The following is a 23102-nucleotide window of genomic DNA, read 5'->3' as shown; positions in this document are numbered from 1 at the left end:
TGAAGAGAGAACCAGAACCATTTGATTCATATGACCAAAGAATAGTCTTTTAGACAAGAATAAGTGACCCAAGTTAGTTAATCAAAGATTCAATGGTGTGTTACATCAATGAAGGTGGAGATTCTAGAAGAGTACATCGGAAAAGAAATAATGGTTAAATGGAAAAATACAAAGGTGATGCGGTAGAGAAGACAAAGAAAGTGACATGTGTCAACGGCACATGTAAAGTGGGACCTATACAAAATTACATAAATACCCTCACTACAACCCTTAAAATAAAATAAGACTTCTAGAAAATTAACTTTAAAATTTAACAAAGTTACGGTTGTTGATGCCAACAAGTTCGATCCCTTCTATTGCTAGAACACGATCCATTTCCCTTTCATCGTGCACCTTCAAAACAAATATAAACAATGAAAAATCATTTACTATTTCCTTTTCTTTCCATTCAGAAATTTTGATAGAAGTTTTATAGACCCAAAGGTTGGAGCAAAAGAGAGGAACAAAAGTTAATCGAGGACATGTCTTAAAAGGTAAGATCAGTTAAAAAATTCTTTTGAATTCAGCACACCCACAACAAGAAAATTGATAATGGTGAGAACAACTGATAGAGTGACTCAAAGTTATTGTAAGGACTTACAAGAAATAATTTCAAACAATGAAATCTACTAATGATTGACTTGAACAAAATGACTGTATTAACCTTGAGAAATAGTAACTATGTTTTATCCGAGGAATGCAGGATCACAGTTTAGGCACTTAAGCTAGAAAAAGAAATGTAATTATGACTAAAGAAAACCTACAGACCTCAACCAGTGCTGCCAACCCAAGCATTTTGCAGATCTTGGTCATGTATTTGATATCAATATCAGGCAATACAGCGGCAATCAAAAGAATTGCATCTGCCCCTTTTGTTCAAGCATAGTAAATTTGCCACGCATCAATGATGAATTCTTTCCAAAGAAGGGGGCACTGTAATTCTTGCTCAAGCCAGAAGTTTACAGACCAAGAAACCAATAAATAAAACATACAAGTAAAGATGAGGCAGCAAAGAGGACATCTTTAACAAGAAAAGAACTTTATTCCAGCATTACGTATAGCTTCCAAATTTTCAAAGCTTCCCTGCATTTAATAAAACCAAAATAAAGACAAAAGTGTCTAGAAAAATAATTAATGTTTCAACTTTCAACCAGCCTTCTATCCTTGAACTTATGCCATCATGCAAAAACTTTACCTGGAAGTATTTTGCATCTGTCAACACACTGAGGCATGCTGCTCCACCTTTCTCAAAAGCTTGAGCTATCTGAACCTGTTGAAGAATTAAACCAAAGTCTGCACGCTGAGAGAATGTAATAATTGATGAAGAAACTCAATGCAAAGTGTCAATCCTCACCAAAAAATCAACCTTACATCCTTCTATAAGCAAGGGGAGAGAATCATTTAATGTGATAAAATAATCTCAACTTTCCTCCCTAGTTTAATTTTTAGAAGGAAATATATATATATATATATATATATATATATATATATATATATATATATTAGTTGTTTAATGTATTGAGGGCAAATATGAAGACATTTTCCTTTGTGGGAAGCATATTGTTAGGTAGAATTAAATAGAAGAACAAGATTGGTGCAAAATCAATAATTTGGAGCTAAATTTTGATTTTGGCCAAAATAAAAATAAAAATTCATTCAATCAATCAATTTTACTAACATGGCTTAGTACCTGAATTCGGAGATAGTTCTTCTTGGAGTGATTGGCTTGGAATAGAACAGAAGCATGAATGCCTACCACATCTGAGCTTGCATCAGTGAAAAGATCAATCAAGGGTGTGTATCCACCATTATACAACCATCCAAGCAAGCCCCACTTAGCGGCCACAGATGTGTTGTATCACTCCTCACGCTTAGCTGTCCCAATCCCAAGTGAAAGTATTAAGAAACTAGTGCAATCCATTGGCTTGAAAGCTGAAAATTTTGGATTGTATTTCAAAATCTCCTCTGCGATGTGGCTCATGGCAAGTAGTGTCTGCAGTGCCACTACAAAATAAGCGATCTTCACTGGCATTTTCAAATCGCCACTATATTTTAACGAAGCGTCGGTATTATATATCAGCGGCGGTAAGAGTTTGGTTGGCAATTATGGCGTCGAGGAAAATTATAGTGGCGGCTGAAACGGTGGTTATAGAACTGCCAACAATAATAGATTTTTTTGCGGCGATTTTTAGAACAATTACCGACAGTTATGAAATACCAATAAGACTCTTTTGTCCTAGTGTATTTTTCTATTACTTGTGGTTATAAACCACTGGCAATGTCTAATATAAACAGCGTTTATTGGAAACCGCCACTGAAATCTGTATTAGCAGCGCTTACATGAAGCGAGGGGAATGTATCCTTTTAACGTCATTAATGGTAAACTGCCGTTAAATAATGTATTAGAGGCACTTATTTTACCTGCCGGTAATATAATATATTAACGGCATTTACTAGAAACCGCCGTTAAATAATACTATTACCGATGGTTTTTAAAATGCTTCTAATACTATATTAATAATATATAATTAATACTATTACCGGCGGTTTCGAAAGCGCATCTAATACATTATTTAACGACGGTTTCCAATAAATGCCGTTAATATGATATATTATCGGCAGGTAAAATAAGTGTCGTTAATAGTATTAATAATATAGTATTAATATAGTATTAGAGGCCCCCTAAGATCCCACATAAACAAAAATTCCCCTAAAATCCCTATTTTGCTTACACCAATGTAGACCTCCAGCTAGAAAAGAATTGAATCAAAGACCTTGGAGTGGACCAAGACAAATGAAAAATAGAAAGGAAATGAGACCACACTAAATTTACGTAGGCACAATGAATGAACAATTGGTCAACCGACTCCCAATTAATCTTACACAAGAAGTAAATAATTAATAAGAAACAAACATGCCTCTAATTCTAAGAATATCCAAGGTAGGAGAGAAACAATGCATCTTTAAAAAGTCCATAAAATGCTAAATTATGTAGCACAAAGCAATTCTGATTAATTGAAGGAAAAAAAATTGATGAACACTTAAAAGAGAAGTAGTCCCATTGGCTCAACCGTGAACAACCACAACTGAAACTATATCACATGGGATGGGCCTCCCTGCTACACCAAGACCCTATGAGAAGCCTTACATTTTTCCTACTTATTAGTGGGATATTGTAATATCCCTGATTTAAAAACCCATAAAATTATTTTATAAGTAATACTCTTGAAAACATATTTAATTGTGATATATTATAATCAATATTTTTGGTTTTAACATATGGTAGTTTTAAGATTTACATTTCGATAATTTATTATGTTAGACAATTAGTTGTCAACATTTGAAGTCAACTTAATTATGAAACAAAATATTGATTAATGTCAGGTTTTCATTCATTGTTAAAATTTATTTCTAAAAAAATATATTATGAAATAAAAAGTGGTTACTAATATAGAATTTTGACTTTATATAATTGAGTAATTAATTAAAATGTATGCATCCAATAAATAAATATAGTAGATAACTTAGTAGCTCAAATCATAGAAGTCCATGTGATATGGATAGTATTTGTTAAAACAAGGATAAATTAATCACTATAAAAATGATTAGTTGACAGTGGTGTTATAATGTAATTTATAATGTATAGGGGGGGTTCTTTTTATTTAATTTAAAATTAAGTACTTTTATGCAAAATTGGTGTAATCATAGGTATTAAAATAAATATTAAAAAGACCTTCTTAATCAAGTCAAAAATTGCTAAAATTATTATTGGATTACATTGAGTCTTATTTTGGTATCATTAAATTTTTAAGGGTATGTTTGATTGCATGAAAAGTGACTTTCCATGGAATTTGAAATCCATGGAAAAATAGTTGTGGAAATAGGTAGGGTTGGAAAATCAAATATCATTGTTTGACTTTACTTGGATAAAATCATGGAAAAAATATAAGAAAAAAGAAGAAGAGGAGAAGGATGGGGAGAGGAAGAAGAAGATGAGAAGGAAGAGGGAGGGATGAAGATATGGCAGCGACGGTGGAGGTAAGTGAAGAAGAAGAAGGGAGAACGTGGTGGTGATGGTGGCGATGGTGGTAATAACGGAGATAAGTGAGGAAGAAGATGATGAGGAAAATTGGGGGAGAATGTGGTGGTGGTGGTGGCGGAGGAGGTAAGAGAGAGAGAGAGAGAGAAGGTGACCGGAGATGATGATGACGGAGACGACAATGATGACGACGAGGAGGTTAATGTAATGGTGGTGGTGGTGGTAGGGAAGAAGAAGATATGAGTGGGAAAGAATTGGGGATGAAAAATATGGGTGAATTTCACTTTCCCACTCATATGGGTGGGAAAGTAAAATCCATGTTTTGGTGGACTTTTTAATTGGGATGGAAAATGAATTTTCATTTCCATGTGCAATCAAACACTTGAAAAATGTCATTTTCCATGAAAATTAATTTTTCACCCTATTTTCCATGTGCAATCAAACATACCATAAATAGAATACAAATAAAATTTATAGAAAACTGACATATTGTGGTGGTCCTTAATAAGTGTTTTGTTTCATTTTTATTTTTTTAATAATATAAAAAAATAAAATAATAAGGATGATATGATAATTGAATTGTGAAGTTATTCAAAATTTAAAATCATTTCTTAAATGGAAGGGACTCAAGTAGGAAATTATTTTTAAAATTCAAATTAATATTTTATATTCATGTTGAAGTAAGAAAATATTTTTAAAATAGTTAAAAAAAATTTTAATTTGTGAGTGACCTAGATTGATAGGAGAATTAATATTTATAGTAAATAATTGAGATAATATGTGATGACACTATTGCTGGAATTTTGAGGAGTATACATTTATTTTATTTTTCAACTTAATCTCATCCTTAGGAAAGAGAAAGAGAGAAGAATGGAGAGAGGGAAAAAGGGACGTAGGTAGTGTGGAGACTCTCCAATAGAAAGATGAAGAAGACCACGGGGTTAAGGAGATGCGAAGAACATGTGACTCAATAAAAAATGATCCAGAATTCGATCAGAGTAGGATTTGACTCCCTTTAACTCAGTTTAATAATGATATAAAACAAATAAATCATGCTTGCATAAATGTTGATAATCATATAATCTAATGATATTATATACATAAATGTTGGTATGATTTTAGTGATTCCATGCTAAGAATGAATGGTTCACATGATTTTTATGTTATATAAAAAGGATAGAATTTTTATAAGGACAAATGATGGTGTAAAGCAAGTAGGGCATAGGCCCTTGGGTGCAAGACCCTTAAACCCTCAAGGAAGACCTTAGAATACGGTAATTTGTGGTTTCGCTAGACTGGGAATAAAATGGCTGAATTGAATATGACAGTTTAACCAAATCGAAAATAAAATAATTGATAAGAAAATGATTTAGCAATTTTCTTATTTATAAAGTGGTAAAATAATTATTTTGTTTTATTTTATTATCATCACATCATGTGCAATTTGATGTATTTTTTTCTATTATTTTTTGACTATATGGAGGGGTGTCATATCACTCCTATTGGGCTTCGCCGCTCACCGACGTTTTATGTCAAAAATTTCAAATTTCGATGAAGACACATTAGCGGTGTTGAAATCATCTTCGACAATTTTACTTTGTTTATTTCTAAGTTTATTTGCTTCCATAATTATGGGTGTATGGGATTTTGGGAAGACTTCTTGATGTTATCTTATGCTTATTAGAATCGTTATAAACTAATTTATCGAATAAAAGTATAGGATTTTCATCTTAAAAACCTTAGTTATTAATTAATTTAGAAAAGAAGATTTGTTATGTTACTAATTCCTTTTAACATGTTTCACGAGAAATATTATAGAATTTTTATTTGTTATTGAAATGATGTTATACCGCTTGGAAGAATTTTGTAACTCGCACGCGCATATCCTTATATTTTTTTTGGAATTTAAAAAAAATTATTATATTTTAAAATGAGTCATTTTTGCTGTCACTATTAATGGACAACAGAAATAAATAGAAAACAAAACCTACTTTATATCGTCTCAATCCATGGTTAGACTTCTCCTTTAGTTCTAATTTTTTTTTAGGATTGGGTTTAGGAAGTTAATTTTGACATGGTTTTGGCCCCATACCATTTAAATAACAGAAATATTTATTCTGGATTTTACCGTCCAACCTACTAAATATGTAGGAAACCTATTTTGTGCCGCTGTTTTTGAAAAAAAACATTTCACATGCCAAACAATGATTTTAATATGCATTTCATATTTTCTTGGGTTCCACATTTCAATAACTTCTATAGAATTTAAAATCTCTACTTTACAATATGAACTGAAGTGTGTACATATTTTCGAAGTCACACGATGTGTTATTAAATCTTAAATTACATCATAGTACAGAACTTTTGTTAGGTATTTTTATACCTGAAAAATAAATATTTTATTTGATTTAGCATTTTTATATTATGGTTATTTCAACCATCTTTCCAAAATGGGTGTCGCATTAAATTCTGATAAAAATTGAATAATTTATGAATTTTTTATTGAAGGTGCATTGACCTATCCTATGTGAATGTTTCCAAGAAATGGATTTAGATAATGTTTTTAGTTAGGTTTATCATATTTTTTTTTTTCTTGTCGATGTGAGTAAGTGGATTATTCCTAAATCACCCCTAATCACTGTTCAAATAGTGATAAAGGATCGGGTTATGGAACTTGAAACTTGGGGCATGACAAGTACTCTACTTAATCATGCAGCTCATAGTAAACTGCGCAATTAAACGTGTATTCTCTAAATTGTCAATGTAGCTCAATGTTTCTAAATGTGGACATACATATCATACTTGGATTAATCTAAGAATTTTAGAATGTCACTCATACGATCGTCCATGTTCTAATTTCTTAGATATATTAATGCAATATCTATACATACTTAGGAAAAAAAACCATTAATGCAGTAGTTAGTAGTTGGTTGTTTAACCAAGTGTTTTAATGTAAATGCCTGAGTAGTTAATGCAATCACATAAATTAATTAAGAAATCATTCATACTTGTAGGGAAAAAGGGTTGGATATCTGATAATGGAGGGAAAAAAAGTAAACCTGGTACTGATAAGCTTGAGACACAAGATTGTTGCAAATTATAGCCATAGTCAAGACAAGTTCCTGTAAAACTAACACAATAACCTTGTCAATAATTGAGTATAAAAGAATATACTAGATTCATAAACAATTTTGAGTTGTCTCATGTTGGCATATCATGAAAAAACAACTTTTGGACATTTGACAAACACAGGCAGGATTATCAATAACCAGTCTCTAATTATAGATTTCGCAAACATATTCCTCTACTTCAGAAAAACAGAGCAGCGGAGGTCTTTGATTTGTTCCTTTTTCTTTTTTGGGGGTTACCTTGCATGCATGCTCGCACATGTGTGTGTGTGTGTGTGTGTTTTGCCTTTTTTGGACCCCTATAGTGGTGGACAAACACCACCACTAATTGGTTCTACTACCTTAGTTAAAGATACAAGTGAGGCCTATAGTGGCAGTAGTGGCCGCTGCAAATTAGAGAGTGAGAAATCATTCGCTTACAAGTTACAATTGTGGTTTAATTTCTAAAGAAAAGAAGAGAGGGAGTCAAACACAAAGCAAAAAAAATAGAAACTAGAGGCTTTTGAAGTGCATAGAGTCAAAAAACGTGACTGTGTCAAACTTTTCAAGATTATTAATCGAAGATATAAAAATGTCAGCAAAGAGGATGCGTCCAAACCATCCAATAGGACCTAATCATGGGCAAAGTGTAAATCCTGAATCACTTCTAATCAAGACATCACTTCGATAATGCTTGCGAATTTACATTAAGAAGGTACCAAAGAAAGGGGCTTGCTACCATTTCAAACGGACTGCTAATATTTGAAGAAAATTCAAGCAAATGCAATTGGTGAGCAATTGATTTGGATCCTATCCAAAGTGAACGTGATATGAGATGACAAGTATTGTAGGCAGATATAGTTGCTAGCAGATGTGTGCGGTAATTGCGCCATGTTCTTCTCCTATGAAAAGATTGATCATGATTTAAGTTTCTATATAGAAAAAACTTAACAATGACTACAGTAATCAAAAGTGAGTTTTGGGAGGATTGTTAACGTAAATAAATGCATAAATTCAAACATACATTCACACATAAAGCTTGATCTGATGGGACTGCACAAACAAATGGGTGAGATTTATGAAGACCAAATGCATTATAACATAAATGTAGGGAAACCAATTGCTGAGTTATTGTTAGTCACATAAGTTCAAACACCGAAATCACCCATTTCATCATACCCCAGACATATACTCATTTTGATACGTATATAGTTATTTTTACCAAAAAAGGACATGTAGGTCCACTTTCATGATTTTACTTTTATACCCTCCATTTCTAGAAAAAAAAAATAGTATTGCATGAAATTCACATGGGTATAAAGGTAAATTTAGTAAAATGATGTAACTATTTTGGTAAAAATAAATAAATACCATTACAACGATAAGTGCCCATTTTTGTATTTTTTTTTTCCCTTAAATTTCTAATGCTTGTATACTATTATTGTGGACTAATAGTCAAATTTCATGAGATATACCGGATTATTTGCTGCAACCCCACCATCGATGAGGTTGAAGCTTTGAGTTTTTCCTGTAGAGTCTTTCGTCTCGAAGTAATGTGCCAGGAGATATGTAGGTGCAGCAGAGGTACTGAGGCAGATATCAGATAATTTAGCATCTTTGGCAACATCAGTTTTGGCCTGTACATATTTGTAAAAAAAAATGTGAAAAACTTTGTTGGATTGAAAATTGGAAGAATTAGAGAATATATCCTTAACCCTAACGATGTAAAGATGGTGGGTTGAAGTAGCTTGTTGTCGAAAGCTGGGATGGGCACATTTGTGAGGGTTTGTTGGCTGATGGTGGTGTCACCAAGTAGGTCTTTTGCTAAGGATTGTAAATACTTTCCATCATACTTGGGCCCCTGTGGCCGTCTTAAACAAACCCTTCGCCCAACTAAAGAAACCATTTCTGCGATCATCAATCGTCAATCATCAATCATCGAAATGTCAATGAAATAACATTGGGTGCAAATTAGACCAAAAGATTAGGATAACCCCATGTGTGCATGTCCTATAATTTAAGAATTAGAGAACTTAAATCATCATTACTTGTATCTTAATATAAAACACACCAAATCATAGTCACAAAAAAATTCTAAAAGTCGACGAATAAAGGACCAATCGATTTGATCTGTGAATCAAACAATTAATCGATAGTTTATCTATAAATCATTGAATAGATAGCATTTTTAACTTTCAAAAACTCAAAATTATATCTTCTTCTACCTTTAAATCTTAAGAACAAGAAAACGTTTTTGGAAGCTTGAAGATGATGGGTTTTTGGAAAAAACCCAAAAACATCATTCATTTTTATAATCCCCATGTTGTGGATAATTGCCGAATCCAAAATCGATTACCATCCACCAAATATGGATATAGGCACACTAAAATGGTTATGAATTGAGGAAGATTGTCAATCCAACATTAGTCAACATTAGCCTACCCAATATTAGGATAAGATGTTACAATATCTCCCCTTTTACTTGCCCTTTTTGAGGAAATATCTTTGGGCAATGCTCCAAATAAAAATTATTAATATCCTTGGCAGCGTAAAGCGGGTGATTATTCTTATTAGGAGCAGTAACCATGGTAGTCACTAATCCTCCTGTGCTTGTTCCTGTGACCATGTCAAAGTAGTCCGTGATCCTTGCTTGGGGTCCATCAAGCTCCTATAACTCAAAAAACATCTTTAGCCTCATGAACTAGTACACCATTTAATGTAAGAAAATTTGAAATTTGGGGTAAGGCAATTAAGAAGTTTTTTATGTGTACGTGAAGCTTGGATTCGAAGAAGTCTCAGTATGCATGGCTCCCAGAATTATCCCTCTTATACTGCCTCCATCGATGTTCAAAACCTCCAATAATGATCCCTCTTATACTGCCTCCATCGATGTTCAAAACCTCCAATAATGCTACCAGTGGTGCACTACGTGAAAATCCCAAATTTGTCTAAGAAAATTTGTTGGGCGTGGCCCGTCGAATTTTAAACCCAAAACTCCGCGGCCCGTGAATCACTTTTTTCGGTCAATTACTCTCACTCTCTGCCTCTCTCTCACAGTCGATCTCTCTCTCTCTCAATCGATCGACCTCTCCATCGAAGGTGAAGCACGATTCTTCCCGATGGAAACTTTGCGAAGAACTCTTTGTCTCCATTGTTGACGGAGTTGCATCTCTTTCGATTGCACATCTCGAAATCGAACATATTTCAATCGCAGCCACGCGAAGAAATCTCTATCTCCATTTCAGACGAAGTCGAATTCATTTATAGTTGATCTAGACACTCCTCCATCACTAACTTCTCTTTGAATTTCTTTATAGAAATCTCTATGTTCTTGGATTCTCTGCTAATCGAGGATCGAAAAGCTTGAATTTCACATCATTTGAGATCAGGTATCGTAGATTCATGACGATTTGTCTGGAAAAATTGAATTTCACATCTAATCCTCAAGGTATGTTCGAAATCTCTTTTTTCCTATTTGATTCATGTCTTCTAGGGTTTGTATCGTATAAATCGAATTGAGTTTCATTGAATTTTAGTAGAAAATTAGTTGAACTTTAGGTTTTGTAGGATTTTCTTATTTCAAATCTCAGTTTTGTATGATTCGCGTTTTAGATTAGTTAAAAACATTATTAAAAAAAATTATGCCAAATTAGAGACTTAGAAAACGGATTGCCACTAAACTCAAAAATTTGGATCCTGTATATATTGTCACAATGGCCCAAATGATACCTCAATCATTCAGGTTTAAAATACAATAAAAGAATTTACTAATGACCATTACAAATATGTTAATATAGTTTCTATAGTCCAACTACTAAGTTTTAAATTCTAGTTCTAGTGTTTTTTGACAGTGTTGCTGTGAGTTCTTCAAGTTTAGAATTTACACCAAGAAATTGTCATCATTGAGCTTAATTCAATGCTTGTGGGGAACAGATTGAAAGGAGAATCTTTCCCGTGGAGAACAAATTCTGTGATACATAGTATAAAGTCAGCTCTATCAAGATTTTGATGGAAAGTTCAGCCCACATGGAGAGAGTGAAATGGCGTTTACTGATACACTAGCAAACTATGGAGTGTTTGTAACTCTTCTCTTGATTTTTTTCTCTTTTGCAAACCTACCTCCTTTGGCTAAACAGACCCTTCTGGAGGACTAGTTGGGGACGGTTTCCCATATTTGGATTGTAAACTAATCTTTTGTCCATATTAATATAATCTTACTTAACAAAAAATAAAGTTTCAACTCTTTTATGTTATATTTATATGTCAAAGGGCATATACCCATGCAATGTGGAAACGAGTAAAGAAGGAAGTTCAATAGTTACACAGTCAAGAAGTCTAATATCTTTTGAATTACTATAACTATGACTTGAATTATAGTAGGCTTTTGATTATGAATTTCTTAACAATCCCATAGTTGAGAATTAATTGTTGCATTTAATGGTTTTGCTTTTATCTTAAGACAAACAAGGTAAATTAGAATATATCTCTAATTGATAATATGTCAATAAGTTTGAACGATTTTCATTTTAATGATGATATATTTGCATCATTACGAATTCTTTTATCCTAGTTTTGAAAGCTTTTGTTCAAATTTTATGTTATGTTTATCTGTCTAAATCACATTTTTTTATTAATTATCTTTCAAGTCATTAGTTGGTTAAATTGTTAATATTGTTACGGATGCATGTGCATGCATGTTATTCTGTACCATATGTTTATAAGCTCAAAACAGTAGATTGACAAAGTTATCTAATTAATGGATTGTGAGGTGAGGTCAAAGTCCAATAATCTAAGGGAAAAAAGGGAAGTGCAGAGTCTTCACTAACGTGTTCTTTCTATGCTTCTCGGGTCATTCTTTACTATGAATTTTATAGATAGAGAGTTATGGATGATCATCCAGCTGCTCGTGTACTTGTTGTATACAAAGGTGATGTATGCTTATAGTTACAATTTTTACTTGTTTTATGCTTATAGTTACAAATTGAAAATTCTATTTTTACCTCTAGAGGTGATGTATGAAAAGGTGATGTTGTTGTGTTCGTAGAGAGAGTTTATGAGAAGTACACCTACATTTCCTAGCATCTGTTATTTCAATAGTTTGTGAAGGTCCACACATGATGGACCAAACCATTCATGGATTCATTGGTGTACAATTTAGCACTTTGAGTTTTACTTCAAAACTTTGAAGTCAAACTGATTGATCATTTCTATCTATTTAGTAAAACCTTTTTTAACTCTGCATGTATTAAGTAAAACTTTTTTAACTCTGTATGTATTAGGTAAAACCTTTTTAACTCCGCCAATGTAAAATTAACGTTTTACATAGCCGGTCCCAAGCCCGGATAAAGGAGGAGGGAGAAGGTATGTCATGGATTCATCACTGTGCAAGCTCATTATTGTACACGTCTGCATTTACCTATATGTGCATGTGCATATTTTTTGTTTTAATTTGTGCACTTAGAGGCATTTCTTAATTGTCTGCCTGTATGTATGTATGTATGTATGTATGTTTACATTTATACGTGCATGTGCGTACTTATAGATAATGATTTGATTTTGCTTCCTTCTTCCTGAGTAGGCTCTGCATGACGCACTAATGAGGCAAGAGGAGCTTCTTGCTTATATAGACAATCAAGAAGAAGCCAAACTCCGGGTAAGTCGAAATTGAAATCCTTGCTTGTATAATTAAAAGAAGACTATTTACTTGGGTCATTTATGAGACTGATGTCCTTATATTCTACTTCTGTTTTTTTGGTTTTGGAGCAGAAAAAGAAATTTTGCTGGTGAAGAAGTGAATCATTTCGACACAAATGTTTGAGAAAGAGAGGTGTAGCTATCTATAAAAGTTACTTGTTTTGTGTCCAATTGCCTTTGTTTCATAATAATTCCTAAGGCTCTCCTGCCATTGGAGGTACTGTGTTATCCCCACTGTCATTTGTTTTCTGAGTTATATATAATTAATAAACTGAATTCAAAATCCAGATTTCAAGAGAAACCATTGGATAAGTGAAGACAGTTGCAGATATGCATGAAAGGAAGTCGAAAATGGTGAAACATGCTGATGCTTTCATGAAAGGAAGTGAAGACAGTTGCAGATATGCTTTCATTTGTTAAATGAGTTTTAACAAAATATATGTTATTCTGTGTAACCTAAAGTACAAGTAGTTAACATGTTTTCGTTTTCCGCATGAATAGAAAGCTTGGGAAGTGGCCCAAGCCCCTTTCAAGAATTTGTTCATGATGGGCTTCATGATGTGGATGGCTGGAAGCACAGTCCATTTGTTTAGCATTGGCATCACATTTTCAGCTCTTTGGCAGCCCATAAATGCCCTTCAAGGGGTTGGGAAGGTTATGACACTCGACTTAAATTATTTTATTTAATATTTTTTGTTGTTTTGCGTGGAACACATGCCTTCTGTTTTGTATGGAGTACTATTGTATTGTCTGGTTAGCTTCTCTTGGATTGAAAAACTATCTTAATTATGGTAATTCATGAAATATTTAATTCTATGTAACGGTAACTCTGCTTTCAGCAGTTCACACATAGAAAATTTACATATTTGGTCCCTTAGATTGAATTCAATCACAGCTATAAATATAATTTATCAATTTTCTGATGAATCAACTTACCAAATTGTTGGTGGTATTGTTTCTTGAACTAAGATATATTCAATCTATTAGATCCATATGCCATCTAGATAGTCCTATTTATGTGATTTTGCAGATCGCATGATGCATGATTTCTTTTCCATGGCCTGTATATCTGAATTTCATTATTTTTTTTTTTTTCTTGATGGATATAAGGTAATACTTTAAAATTGAAAACCAAATGATGTGCGTCAGTTGTAAGTCACATTTTCACTTAAAGACGAGATCTAGCCATCCACAACATCAGATCCAACGGTCATAATCCATCGGAACAAATAGGGATTCTTCTTGTTGCAAACATCATGTTATCAGCTAGAATTTGCAAATAGAAGTACATAAATGTATAATGCTTTTTTTTCCTGACCTAGTTATATGCTTAATTTTAATAGATGTAGAAGTTTTTACAGCATTTTTGGTTATTTTCTATTCTTCATTCTTTTTACTTCAGGTTGGCTGATAATTCCGTTCACATGTTTGATCGCCGAAACCTCACTTCTGGAGGTGTTGGGTCACCAATCTATAAATTTGAAAGTCACAAAGCTGTTGTTCTTTGTGTACAGGTATGGGATAATTTTCTTGGCTTATCTCTTTCTTACGATTGCATTGTTATTCTGTATTGATGCTTGGATTTTCACTTCCTTTCTTTTGTAACTGAAAATTTATTTATTATTCAGTGGTGTCCGGACAGATCGTTTGTTTTTGGCAGTGCTGCAGAGGATGGTCTCTTAAATATTTGGGATCATGATAAGGTATAGCAATCTATAGACATGTAACAACCTTTCCCCATCCTCTGATTGTGTTCAAGTGTACAAGTTTATCTTGAAAATCAACACAATCATGAAACAAACAATGTCCCCCCTTTATATTTCAAAATTAAAATTAAAATTACTTCTTGTGTTCCAGTTCGGTAAAAAGAAAGAACGTGTTGGAACAAGGATGATGCCATATACTCCAGGCTTACTCTTCCAACATGCTGGCCACAGGTACGAAAAACGAACCTCGTTCCTGAATATCTTCTAGTATAGAATTTGGTGATGTTTTAAGTTTGCGGAGGGGGCACATTACATAATTTCATATATGTCATGGACATGTGATGTTTATCTTCTGATGGAGTTCGTCCTGCTTTTATTTGTTGACCAAATATTAACTATTTGGTGTATGCATGTAGGGATAAAGTGTATGAAACCATAGGTCGTGCGAGTCTAATTGTGTGCCTGGATTTAGTTATACCACTGCTGCATTTATAGTTTATGGTACTTTGTATGTTATATTTTAACATCATTATAAATACTACCACTTTTGAATTAATGGGTAAAAATGGGCAAATGGCTTTGCAGATTGGCAAGTGGGCACAAGACAGACTGATGGAATCAGATCAGTAACTGGATTTTACCCACAAGAGACTTTTAATTCTAATGGTATTCATTGGGACTAACCTTTGTATAAATTGACTTTTATTGATTCCCTCAAATTTGGTTTCAGTTTTAATATACTCATGCATGACTAACCTTTGTATAAATTTATCAAATCTGATGGCTGGGGTCACTAACAAGTATCAAGTCGAGATATGGGTAAGAATTGGCCCAAAACTGTGAACCACTTGGCTACATTTGGTTGGTCATAACAAGTGACTAAGTATTTATAGTTCTATTAATCTAGTTACCATTTCTCTTTTGCATAATTTAATTTAATCATTTTGGTGCTTTGCATGAGTTATGTTTGATTACTAAATAATACAGACACAAACACACACTATTTTTTTTTTTCCTTTTTGCATATAAAATTGTAGTAAACTATCATGGGTTTGTATTTGGTAGAAAACCTAACACAAATCTGTTCTTACCATGTTGCAAGAGGTTACCAAATTCTCTTAATAGGAACAAGCGGATTCCATAGTAGGTTAGTTAAATCAGTTCTCTAGCATACAATTTGTATACAATTTATCGATCTGACAAGTCCAGCTTATCCATCATTCAATATCCTAGTCAAACAACAGTCCAATTGGATGGTCCTAACCATCCGATCAAATTGCATTTTGGGATTATTCCTGGGGTATATCGAGGAAAGTAGCCCTTTATTTGTATTTTAAATAGGCTAATTCAATGAGATCCCCAATGGAGCTCAATGATTTGGTGGTCTGTCTCCACATCATATATGCTTCATGTATAGTCCAGTACTACAAAAACCTTGGTATGTCTTACTTTCCATTTATGGGTATATATGCTCTAGATTTGTTATAAATATCTGATTATGGGAAAATCATCTCACCTATTAAGTAGTGAGGCCTCCCACTTGAATCTCAGATGTTTTCCCCACTGATACATGGAAATGAAGTATAGAAATTTAGTTATACTGTGGAATTTAGTTATTTTTCTCAAAAATTTGCACTTGGATGGCATATAATCATGTTTTATGTGCAACTATTGAACTCCATTTTCTAGACAATCTAATTTTGATTTTTAGTTTTACTGAAATCCTTTGTTGTTCGTGCAGAAGCTCTCACTCTTGGTTACGGAGGCATACATTATAGGAAGCCCACCAGAAGAGTGTACAGGTAAGGATCTTTCCATCTTTTAGAGAAGACAGATTCTATGCCTCTTACTGAATTGGAAGTTTTTGTATCGAATTTTCTCAGGCTATGAAGGGGAGGATAGGTAATCTTGCCCAAAGCCCAAGAATGCCACAAGGCCTCGGTGAGGGGCTAAAGTAACTGACGATGTTATCTGATGCGGGCGACGAAGGTGAGTTTCAATTTTGTATTCTAGTTGGATCACTTATATTGTGATCTTGTAATTGTTGCTAATTATATTAGGCATCGATATTGATTTACATGTACGTGATGGACCCAATCAGGCATGCAAGGCACAGCTGCAAAGAGGTTGCGAAGAAGGTCACAGCTGCAAAGAAGCAATCAACAAGTGCATGTTAGTGAAGGAAATCAATTGGGCCATCGAATCTATTTTCTCCTCTTACTCATATTTTGTTCTTCAGTTTTCTCTTCTTTTTTCTTCGATTTAATGTGAAGTTGGGTCTATTTCAATTTCAAAATATTAATTCATGAATATTGATTCAGTTTTCTCTTCTTTGTTCTTCAGTCAATATGGATGCCCTTCATATTCTTGTTCTATGATTTTTCTTTTGTTTTTTTTAATTTTTTTAATTTTTTTTTATTATTTCGTTCATTGTGATTGGTGAATTAGAGGATCATGCTATTATTTGTTAAACCTTCAAATTCGATGGTCATACTCTATGATTTTTTTTTCTTCTTCTAAAGCCCATTCTCCAATAATTTGATAGTCCAGGGCCGTCAAAAAAAAAAATTCTACAAGAGAATATTTGACAGGAGGGTCCGTCAAATTTCTCAAAATTTGACGGGCTAAGACCGTCAAATATGGGCTTTTTTCACATAGTGGTGGGTGGATCAGTGGAAGTTGCCATTGATTCAAAGGGGATTCTTTAACTTAATAGATGGGAAGTTAATGTCTAGTAGTAACAGTAGAATGGAAAAAAGAAGTTAACGTGTGGAACTTCTCAAAGTGGACACATTTATAATTGAAGGCCCCCAATCCATCCAAAGTATGCATAATAGAGGTCTTATGGTCCTACGTCTCATTTTATTGAATTGTTGATTCACTGGTTTGTGTTCTGATTGGCTTGCAACGAAGAACGGATTTTAAATGTCGAAAAGCCAACGAGAGTTTAAATGATTTTCTAATTTTTAATTAGGTCCGAGGATATGTCCAAGGTTGTCTTCCATCAGTGAGTGAGAACAAGTATATATATATATATATATATGGATTTTTAATTACCACCATGGATGATGAGATTATTTTAGTTGCCTCATTTTATCTTTGTAATATTCGTTATTTCAATGGTCTTGTATAATGGATTAAAATAGTACTGTTTAGCATTAATATATAGATACATCTATACATCGAAGTGTCGTACTTGATTGGCTGATTATTGCGTTTTGAACCGATGGGTTTTATGAACAAGTATTTGAATCATCATCATTGAAATTTTATTCTAAATTTTTTGGATTGATCGAATCAATTATTTACTTCAATTCAAAGTTTCTACTCTTTATAAAGTTGACGTCAACAAAAGATTTTTAATTTGCTAATTTGGTTAATTTTTTTATTATTGCATGCATATGCCATGTCTAAAACAAGACGTGTATTTCTATTTTCTGTCAAACTCTGGGAAGTCTGGAAGGCCACTTACAGTCTTGGACCCTATTTTCGATTTAGGGAAATTATTTAATAGACTATAGAGGGGAGGGATGTATTTCTAAAGAGTGTGATGGAGTGACCTCAAGATTGGCACTCATATGGCACATATTAACCACGTGAAAGTGGATAGGAATCATAGATGTTTTTCTGTCATATCTCGAGGACAGAATCTATGATTCTCGTACACTTTCTCATCAGGGCTTGCGTTGTGATGTCTAATCTTGAGGTCACTTTCAGCATTATTCATTTATAAATGCACCATAAAAATTTAATTAATAATAATAATAAAAATAATGATTTTCTGGCTCCCCCTGATATGGGGATGTGCAGTTGAGTATCCCAAGGTGCAATTGTGTATCTTGGAAAAAAATCTATGATTCTAACACATGACATGTCAAGAGAGTATGAGGGAGTACGTCACAGAGGGGGAGGCTGAAAATCTCAAATCTAATAAAAATCTTTGTTTCTCAATGCCCCCTCATCTACCCTGATAAAATGGTCAACTCATCAAATCATTGATCTCGGCATTTTGAATTGTTGATCTTAACGATTTGAATCTTCAATCAAAATGATTCATGTTCAATCGTCAAGATCGATGATAATAATCATTGATCTCGACAATATTTAGAATGTTTGATCTCAACGATTTGAATTTTTTTTCACAATGATTCATGTTTCAATCATCAAGATCAGTGACTTTACCATCATTGACCTTGATGATTGTAAAAGGTCAATCTCAACAATTAAAGCTAAAAATTGATCTCCATTATTCAAACTGTTAATATTGACAATTTGAATCATCAATTATTTAATTACTTTATAAATACATCAATCATATTAAATCCAAATACGGTTGCATATCAATTATTCTCTAATTACTTAAATTGCAGAGCCACCAATATAATAGTGGTCAAAGAGCCTCAAACAATCGAATTAGTGAGCATGTCAGTTGTCGAGCAAAAAAGAAAAGATACTCACTAGAGATAGAATTTAGGAGTTGAGTCTCAAGTCCCCCAAATGAAGAAGCATCTCTTCTTTTTTATAAAGTTTGAAGGAAGGATTGCATTAATTAGGGAGCATTAGAGTCTAAGTGTAATTGCTCTTCCACTGCTCCATGCATACTTGGTGAAAAATAAATATATGTACATGTAATATTTATTTAATGTTTATTCAGATTATATATATATTTTAACTGCAATTTGGAAATTACATGCATGACAAGTTCTTCCAAACTTAATGCAAATTTTGAGAGAACATATAGTTTGTGACTAAAGTGTGCTCTGTTATATCTCTATGACAAGTTTTTCATAAATCCAATTGTTAGAGCATTAGTAGGATGTATTGTATTACGGTATATATAGATGCATTGAATCAATTTATTCACTAGGATTAGATGACGTGCTAAAGGTAGTTACACGGTTATGATAGAACCTATAAGAATATAATATCTAGGAATTAACTTCCTCTCAAATCTTTTTACCAATTACATCTTCGTTTTCAAGCGAAGTGTGACTTCTGTTGTCTATATGACAACATAGAAAACTACGTGCCTTAAAGTAATTTCTCGTTCTTCTATTTTTTCTCCATTCTTTTCTCAATTTAAATTCAACATACCTTCCATTAATGACATTAATAATCAACTAACCTTAGTATTTGATTATTTGTAATTGATATTACGAGTGACAATCAACAATGTTACAATTTAAACTTAGTGGTGATTTTTTTTTATTGAGTTGACTTAGTCAAATTCTTCAATCAAGTTTCGGATATTTCATTTCATCAGAAAGGATTTAAGAAATAAGAAGAAATTATTTTTAAGGGTTTTTTTCAAATATTTTGAAGATTTATGTAAAAAAATTAAGATTTTTTCACGTTTTTTTTTTTTTTAATTTTTGGATGAAAATTGATCAAGAGTGATTCTCTTTGGTTGAAATCATCTAAACAAGTCATTATCGCAAGTTTTTAATTAATCTTTCTATATATTTTTGTCAAAAAACTTAAAAATTGAATATAGGTGGGTTTTACCAATGTCGAATTCTCCACATTTTTATTTAAAAAGTGGTGAACTTGACAGTGAAAATTGTGAATTCGACATCTAAAACACCATCGAGTTTATCAATAATAAAAAGTTATGAATTCGACAATAAATAAAAAAATGATGAGTTCAATAAGAACAAGGGATCATAAAAAAAGAAAAAATTTACCAAATATCCTATTAAACTACAGTACAAAATTTTGAAAGAAAGAGAGAGAGGTCCCTAAATGAAAGGATAAGACTAGAGAGAGAAGAAAAGGATCTTTTGGAAAGAGTCCTGTTGAGGTGACACAAAGGTGACAAAATGTGGTGTCATGCCTGTTACTGATGATGCTTTATTGTGAGATAAGATGTAAAAAGCATGTACAATTATGCGTGCGCGACCGCTTCATTTTTGTCTCCTTTGTGTATCATTGCAACATTCTCCTTTTGGAAAAAAAAAAAAAAAAGTAGTTCGCTCCCCCAAGGACTATTATTGTCATGTGGGTCCCAAGTACTATTATAATAATGGTTTTTAAATTCGTCCGAGACCCAAACGTATCGTCCGAGTTAACTCAGTATTAGAGTTGAATAAGATCAACTCACAAAATCATTTTTTTGATCGAGTTTTACATCTCACATTTAATTTTTTGAGTTGTCTTACGAGACGTCTCAAACATATCTGAAAATTCGTCCGAGATGACAGGGTATCGGAGCTGAATGAGACGAGATGTGATACCAAGTTTAAAAACCATGATCATAATTGATATCTAGAAAGTCTTTGTTTTACCTCAAATCCTAAGAGCCACAAAAGTCTTGAAATATTTCCCAAATTACCATCGTCCATGATATAGAGTGACTGAACTACAACCACTCATAGATTACCAAATTTCTTCAATTCAAGACAGTTTTTAATCCATCTATAAATTAAGGGAGAGAACTACCACCACCACCATCATCATGGATGCTTCAGTTATAAAAGTATTTTTCCTTCCATTTTTGAGTCCAGGCCATATGATACCTCTAGTCGACACAGCAAGAATGTTTTCTAGACATGGGGTTCATGCTACCATCATCACCACCCCTTTCCATGCCAAACTCTTCCAAAACTCCATAGATCTAGACATCAAATCCGGCTACCCAGTCTCAATTCATTTACTTCACTTACCTAGGGAGGAAGTCGGCTTACCAGAAGGAATCGAGAATTTCAACACCACAAAAACTCCTGAGCAATCACAAAAACTATTTCACGCTATCAACCTTCTCCAATCCGATATTGAGAAATTCTTTAGAGAAAACCACCCAAATTGCATAGTCACCGATATGTTCTTCCCTTGGACAAATGATATCGCTGCAGAGCTTAGAATCCCAAGGTTGTACTTCTCCTCCACATCCGTCTTCTCTCTAAGTGCAATGGGCAGCATGGAACGCTACACAAGTGACCATAACTGCAATGACCAATCAGATACATATTTCATATTACCCGGTCTTCCTGACGAGATCAAGTTCAAAAAGTCTCAAATCCCTCAACATCTCAAAATTCAAACTCCTTATACGGATCACATGAAAAGGATCTACAACTCAATAACTGGTAGCTTCGGTTGCGTTGAGAATAGCTTCTACGAGTTAGAGCCAACTTACATTGATCACTACAAGAAGGCTGTGATCAACAATGTATGGGCTATAGGCCCCGTGTCTCTATGCAGCAGAGATTATTCAGGCTGTCTTTTTGTTTAAAGAGTTTAGGCTTCTATCAGGTATGGGTTCTGTTTGTTTAAAGAGTTTAGGCTTCTATCAGGTATGGGTTTGGTAGAATAACTCAACCAATTCCCTTGTTTGTTACAAAACTCTTACCATAAAAAAATTTGCGATAAACTGACGCCCCACAATGACATACACATCCCTACTCCCTATCACAAAACTGTAGATCATTTGCCTTGTGATACCCAAGAAAAAGATTTATGATTCTATGTATCCCAAGGCAAATGATCAATGGTTCTGTGATGAGGGCGTCAGAAAATCATTATTCTACAAAAAAACTATACCACCAGGTCAATGGCCTGAAATCATCCAAAATCACCAAAACCATCAATGATTTAAAAGAACCTTAAGGATTCTTTGCTGACCTGAAATCGTCTAAATCCTAAATAAAACCCAATAATTAAATGGCCCAGTGGCCCACATCAATCCTGATCAAAATACCAACTTATCCTCAATTCAAAACTTAATAAAAAGAAGCATTTACCCCCAAAATTAGGATCCTGCACAACTATTCACTCTTTTTCTTTAAAAACATTTAGCAGAAAACCCATTGTTTTTATTCTTGTTCATGTACTTTTAGCAGATGATACATTCATTATCATTTGCTTAGCCTGCTTGGAGAAGGACCAAGGTATTGCATCACCATATTTGAGAATTGAGGGCAGGGCATTCAAGTCATTGTCCATTAGTCCATAAGAGAGGACCGAGGTAAAGGAGTCAATGTCACTAATTTGAAAACAATGGGGCATTTCAAATATTCACCAAAACATTTAGGAATGCCTAAATCACCCTTTTAGGATTTGGATGTCTATAATAATAAATTGAACAAAGAAATTACAGTAATGAACGAAGAATTTTACTTTCAGAGATAAAATCTCCTCTTCATGCTGTCCAAATCACACCATATGCTCTCAGTTGGGGGTCTTTCATGTATATTTTATCTTAATGTCCTGGAGAGCCGTGGACATGATTTTGTCATGAAATCGAACTTTCTTACCATTTCTAGATGGGAACATCTACGGAAGTGCCATAGAAGTACAACAGAAATGAAGAGAGAACCAGAACCATTTGATTTGTATGAGCAAAAGAATAGTCTTTTAGACAAGAATAAGTGACCCAAGTTAGTTAATCAAAGATCCAATGGCGTGTTGCATTAGTAACATCTCATATCGATTCAACTGCCAGGGTTCAAGTAACACTTTCAAAATGAACTTAAATCATGAAAGGAAGAGAAATCTAAGAGTAAAGACAACTCGATCAAA

The 23102-nt window shown here is 33.4% G+C and overlaps 3 protein-coding genes across 3 annotated transcripts; 2 read left to right on the top strand and 1 right to left on the bottom strand.

Annotated features, from left to right (window-relative positions):
* On the bottom strand, positions 1-10337 carry LOC147391813 (patatin-like protein 2). Its single transcript, XM_086459112.1, has 9 exons — positions 10272-10337; positions 9668-9853; positions 8661-8822; positions 7138-7200; positions 1730-1897; positions 1235-1339; positions 1080-1122; positions 808-974; positions 1-393 (listed from the first exon to the last, which is right to left on the bottom strand). Exons 1-8 carry the CDS (start codon positions 10335-10337, stop codon positions 916-918), a joined length of 852 nt encoding a protein of 283 aa, XP_086315238.1. The 3' UTR covers positions 1-393; positions 808-915.
* Positions 9779-16923, top strand: LOC147391812 (WD-40 repeat-containing protein MSI5-like). The gene is made up of 11 exons (XM_086459857.1): positions 9779-10633; positions 12764-12838; positions 12952-13096; positions 13168-13533; positions 14282-14393; positions 14508-14582; positions 14737-14816; positions 15171-15251; positions 16327-16387; positions 16469-16574; positions 16687-16923. The coding sequence occupies exons 4-8, from the start codon at positions 13511-13513 to the stop codon at positions 15196-15198; spliced, it is 318 nt and encodes a 105-aa protein (XP_086315983.1). The 5' UTR covers positions 9779-10633; positions 12764-12838; positions 12952-13096; positions 13168-13510; the 3' UTR covers positions 15199-15251; positions 16327-16387; positions 16469-16574; positions 16687-16923.
* LOC147391811 (solanidine UDP-glucose glucosyltransferase 1-like) lies at positions 16560-21816 on the top strand. The gene is made up of 3 exons (XM_086459111.1): positions 16560-16574; positions 16646-16757; positions 21089-21816. The coding sequence occupies exons 1-3, from the start codon at positions 16560-16562 to the stop codon at positions 21814-21816; spliced, it is 855 nt and encodes a 284-aa protein (XP_086315237.1).
* Positions 21817-23102: the final 1286 nt, after the last annotated feature.

Source organism: Akebia trifoliata, chromosome 11 (assembly GCF_017979445.1).
Source record: "Akebia trifoliata isolate Shusen 1 chromosome 11, ASM1797944v1, whole genome shotgun sequence".
NCBI classification, from domain to species: Eukaryota; Viridiplantae; Streptophyta; class Magnoliopsida; order Ranunculales; family Lardizabalaceae; genus Akebia; species Akebia trifoliata.
The sequence above is the reverse complement of the archived record's forward strand: the minus strand, read 5'-3'. Positions and strand labels throughout refer to the sequence as shown.

Coding starts and splice junctions, on each gene's coding strand:
- LOC147391812 (XM_086459857.1), top strand. CDS start 13,511: ATGCCCTTCAAGGGGTTGGGAAG. Junction 13,534..14,281: donor CCCTTCAAGGGGTTGGGAAG/GTTATGACACTC, acceptor TTTTTACTTCAG/GTTGGCTGATAATTCCGTTC. Junction 14,583..14,736: donor ATATTTGGGATCATGATAAG/GTATAGCAATCT, acceptor CTTGTGTTCCAG/TTCGGTAAAAAGAAAGAACG.
- LOC147391813 (XM_086459112.1), bottom strand. CDS start 10,337: ATGGAGACAAAGAGTTCTTCGCAAAGTTTCCATCGGGAAGAATCGTGC. Junction 9,854..10,271: donor GCTTCACCTTCGATGGAGAG/GTCGATCGATTG, acceptor TTTGAGTTATAG/GAGCTTGATGGACCCCAAGC. Junction 7,201..8,660: donor GGGTTGCAGCAAATAATCCG/GTATATCTCATG, acceptor TTAGTTTTACAG/GAACTTGTCTTGACTATGGC.
- LOC147391811 (XM_086459111.1), top strand. Junction 16,758..21,088: donor GAAGCAATCAACAAGTGCAT/GTTAGTGAAGGA, acceptor TTTTGAGTCCAG/GCCATATGATACCTCTAGTC.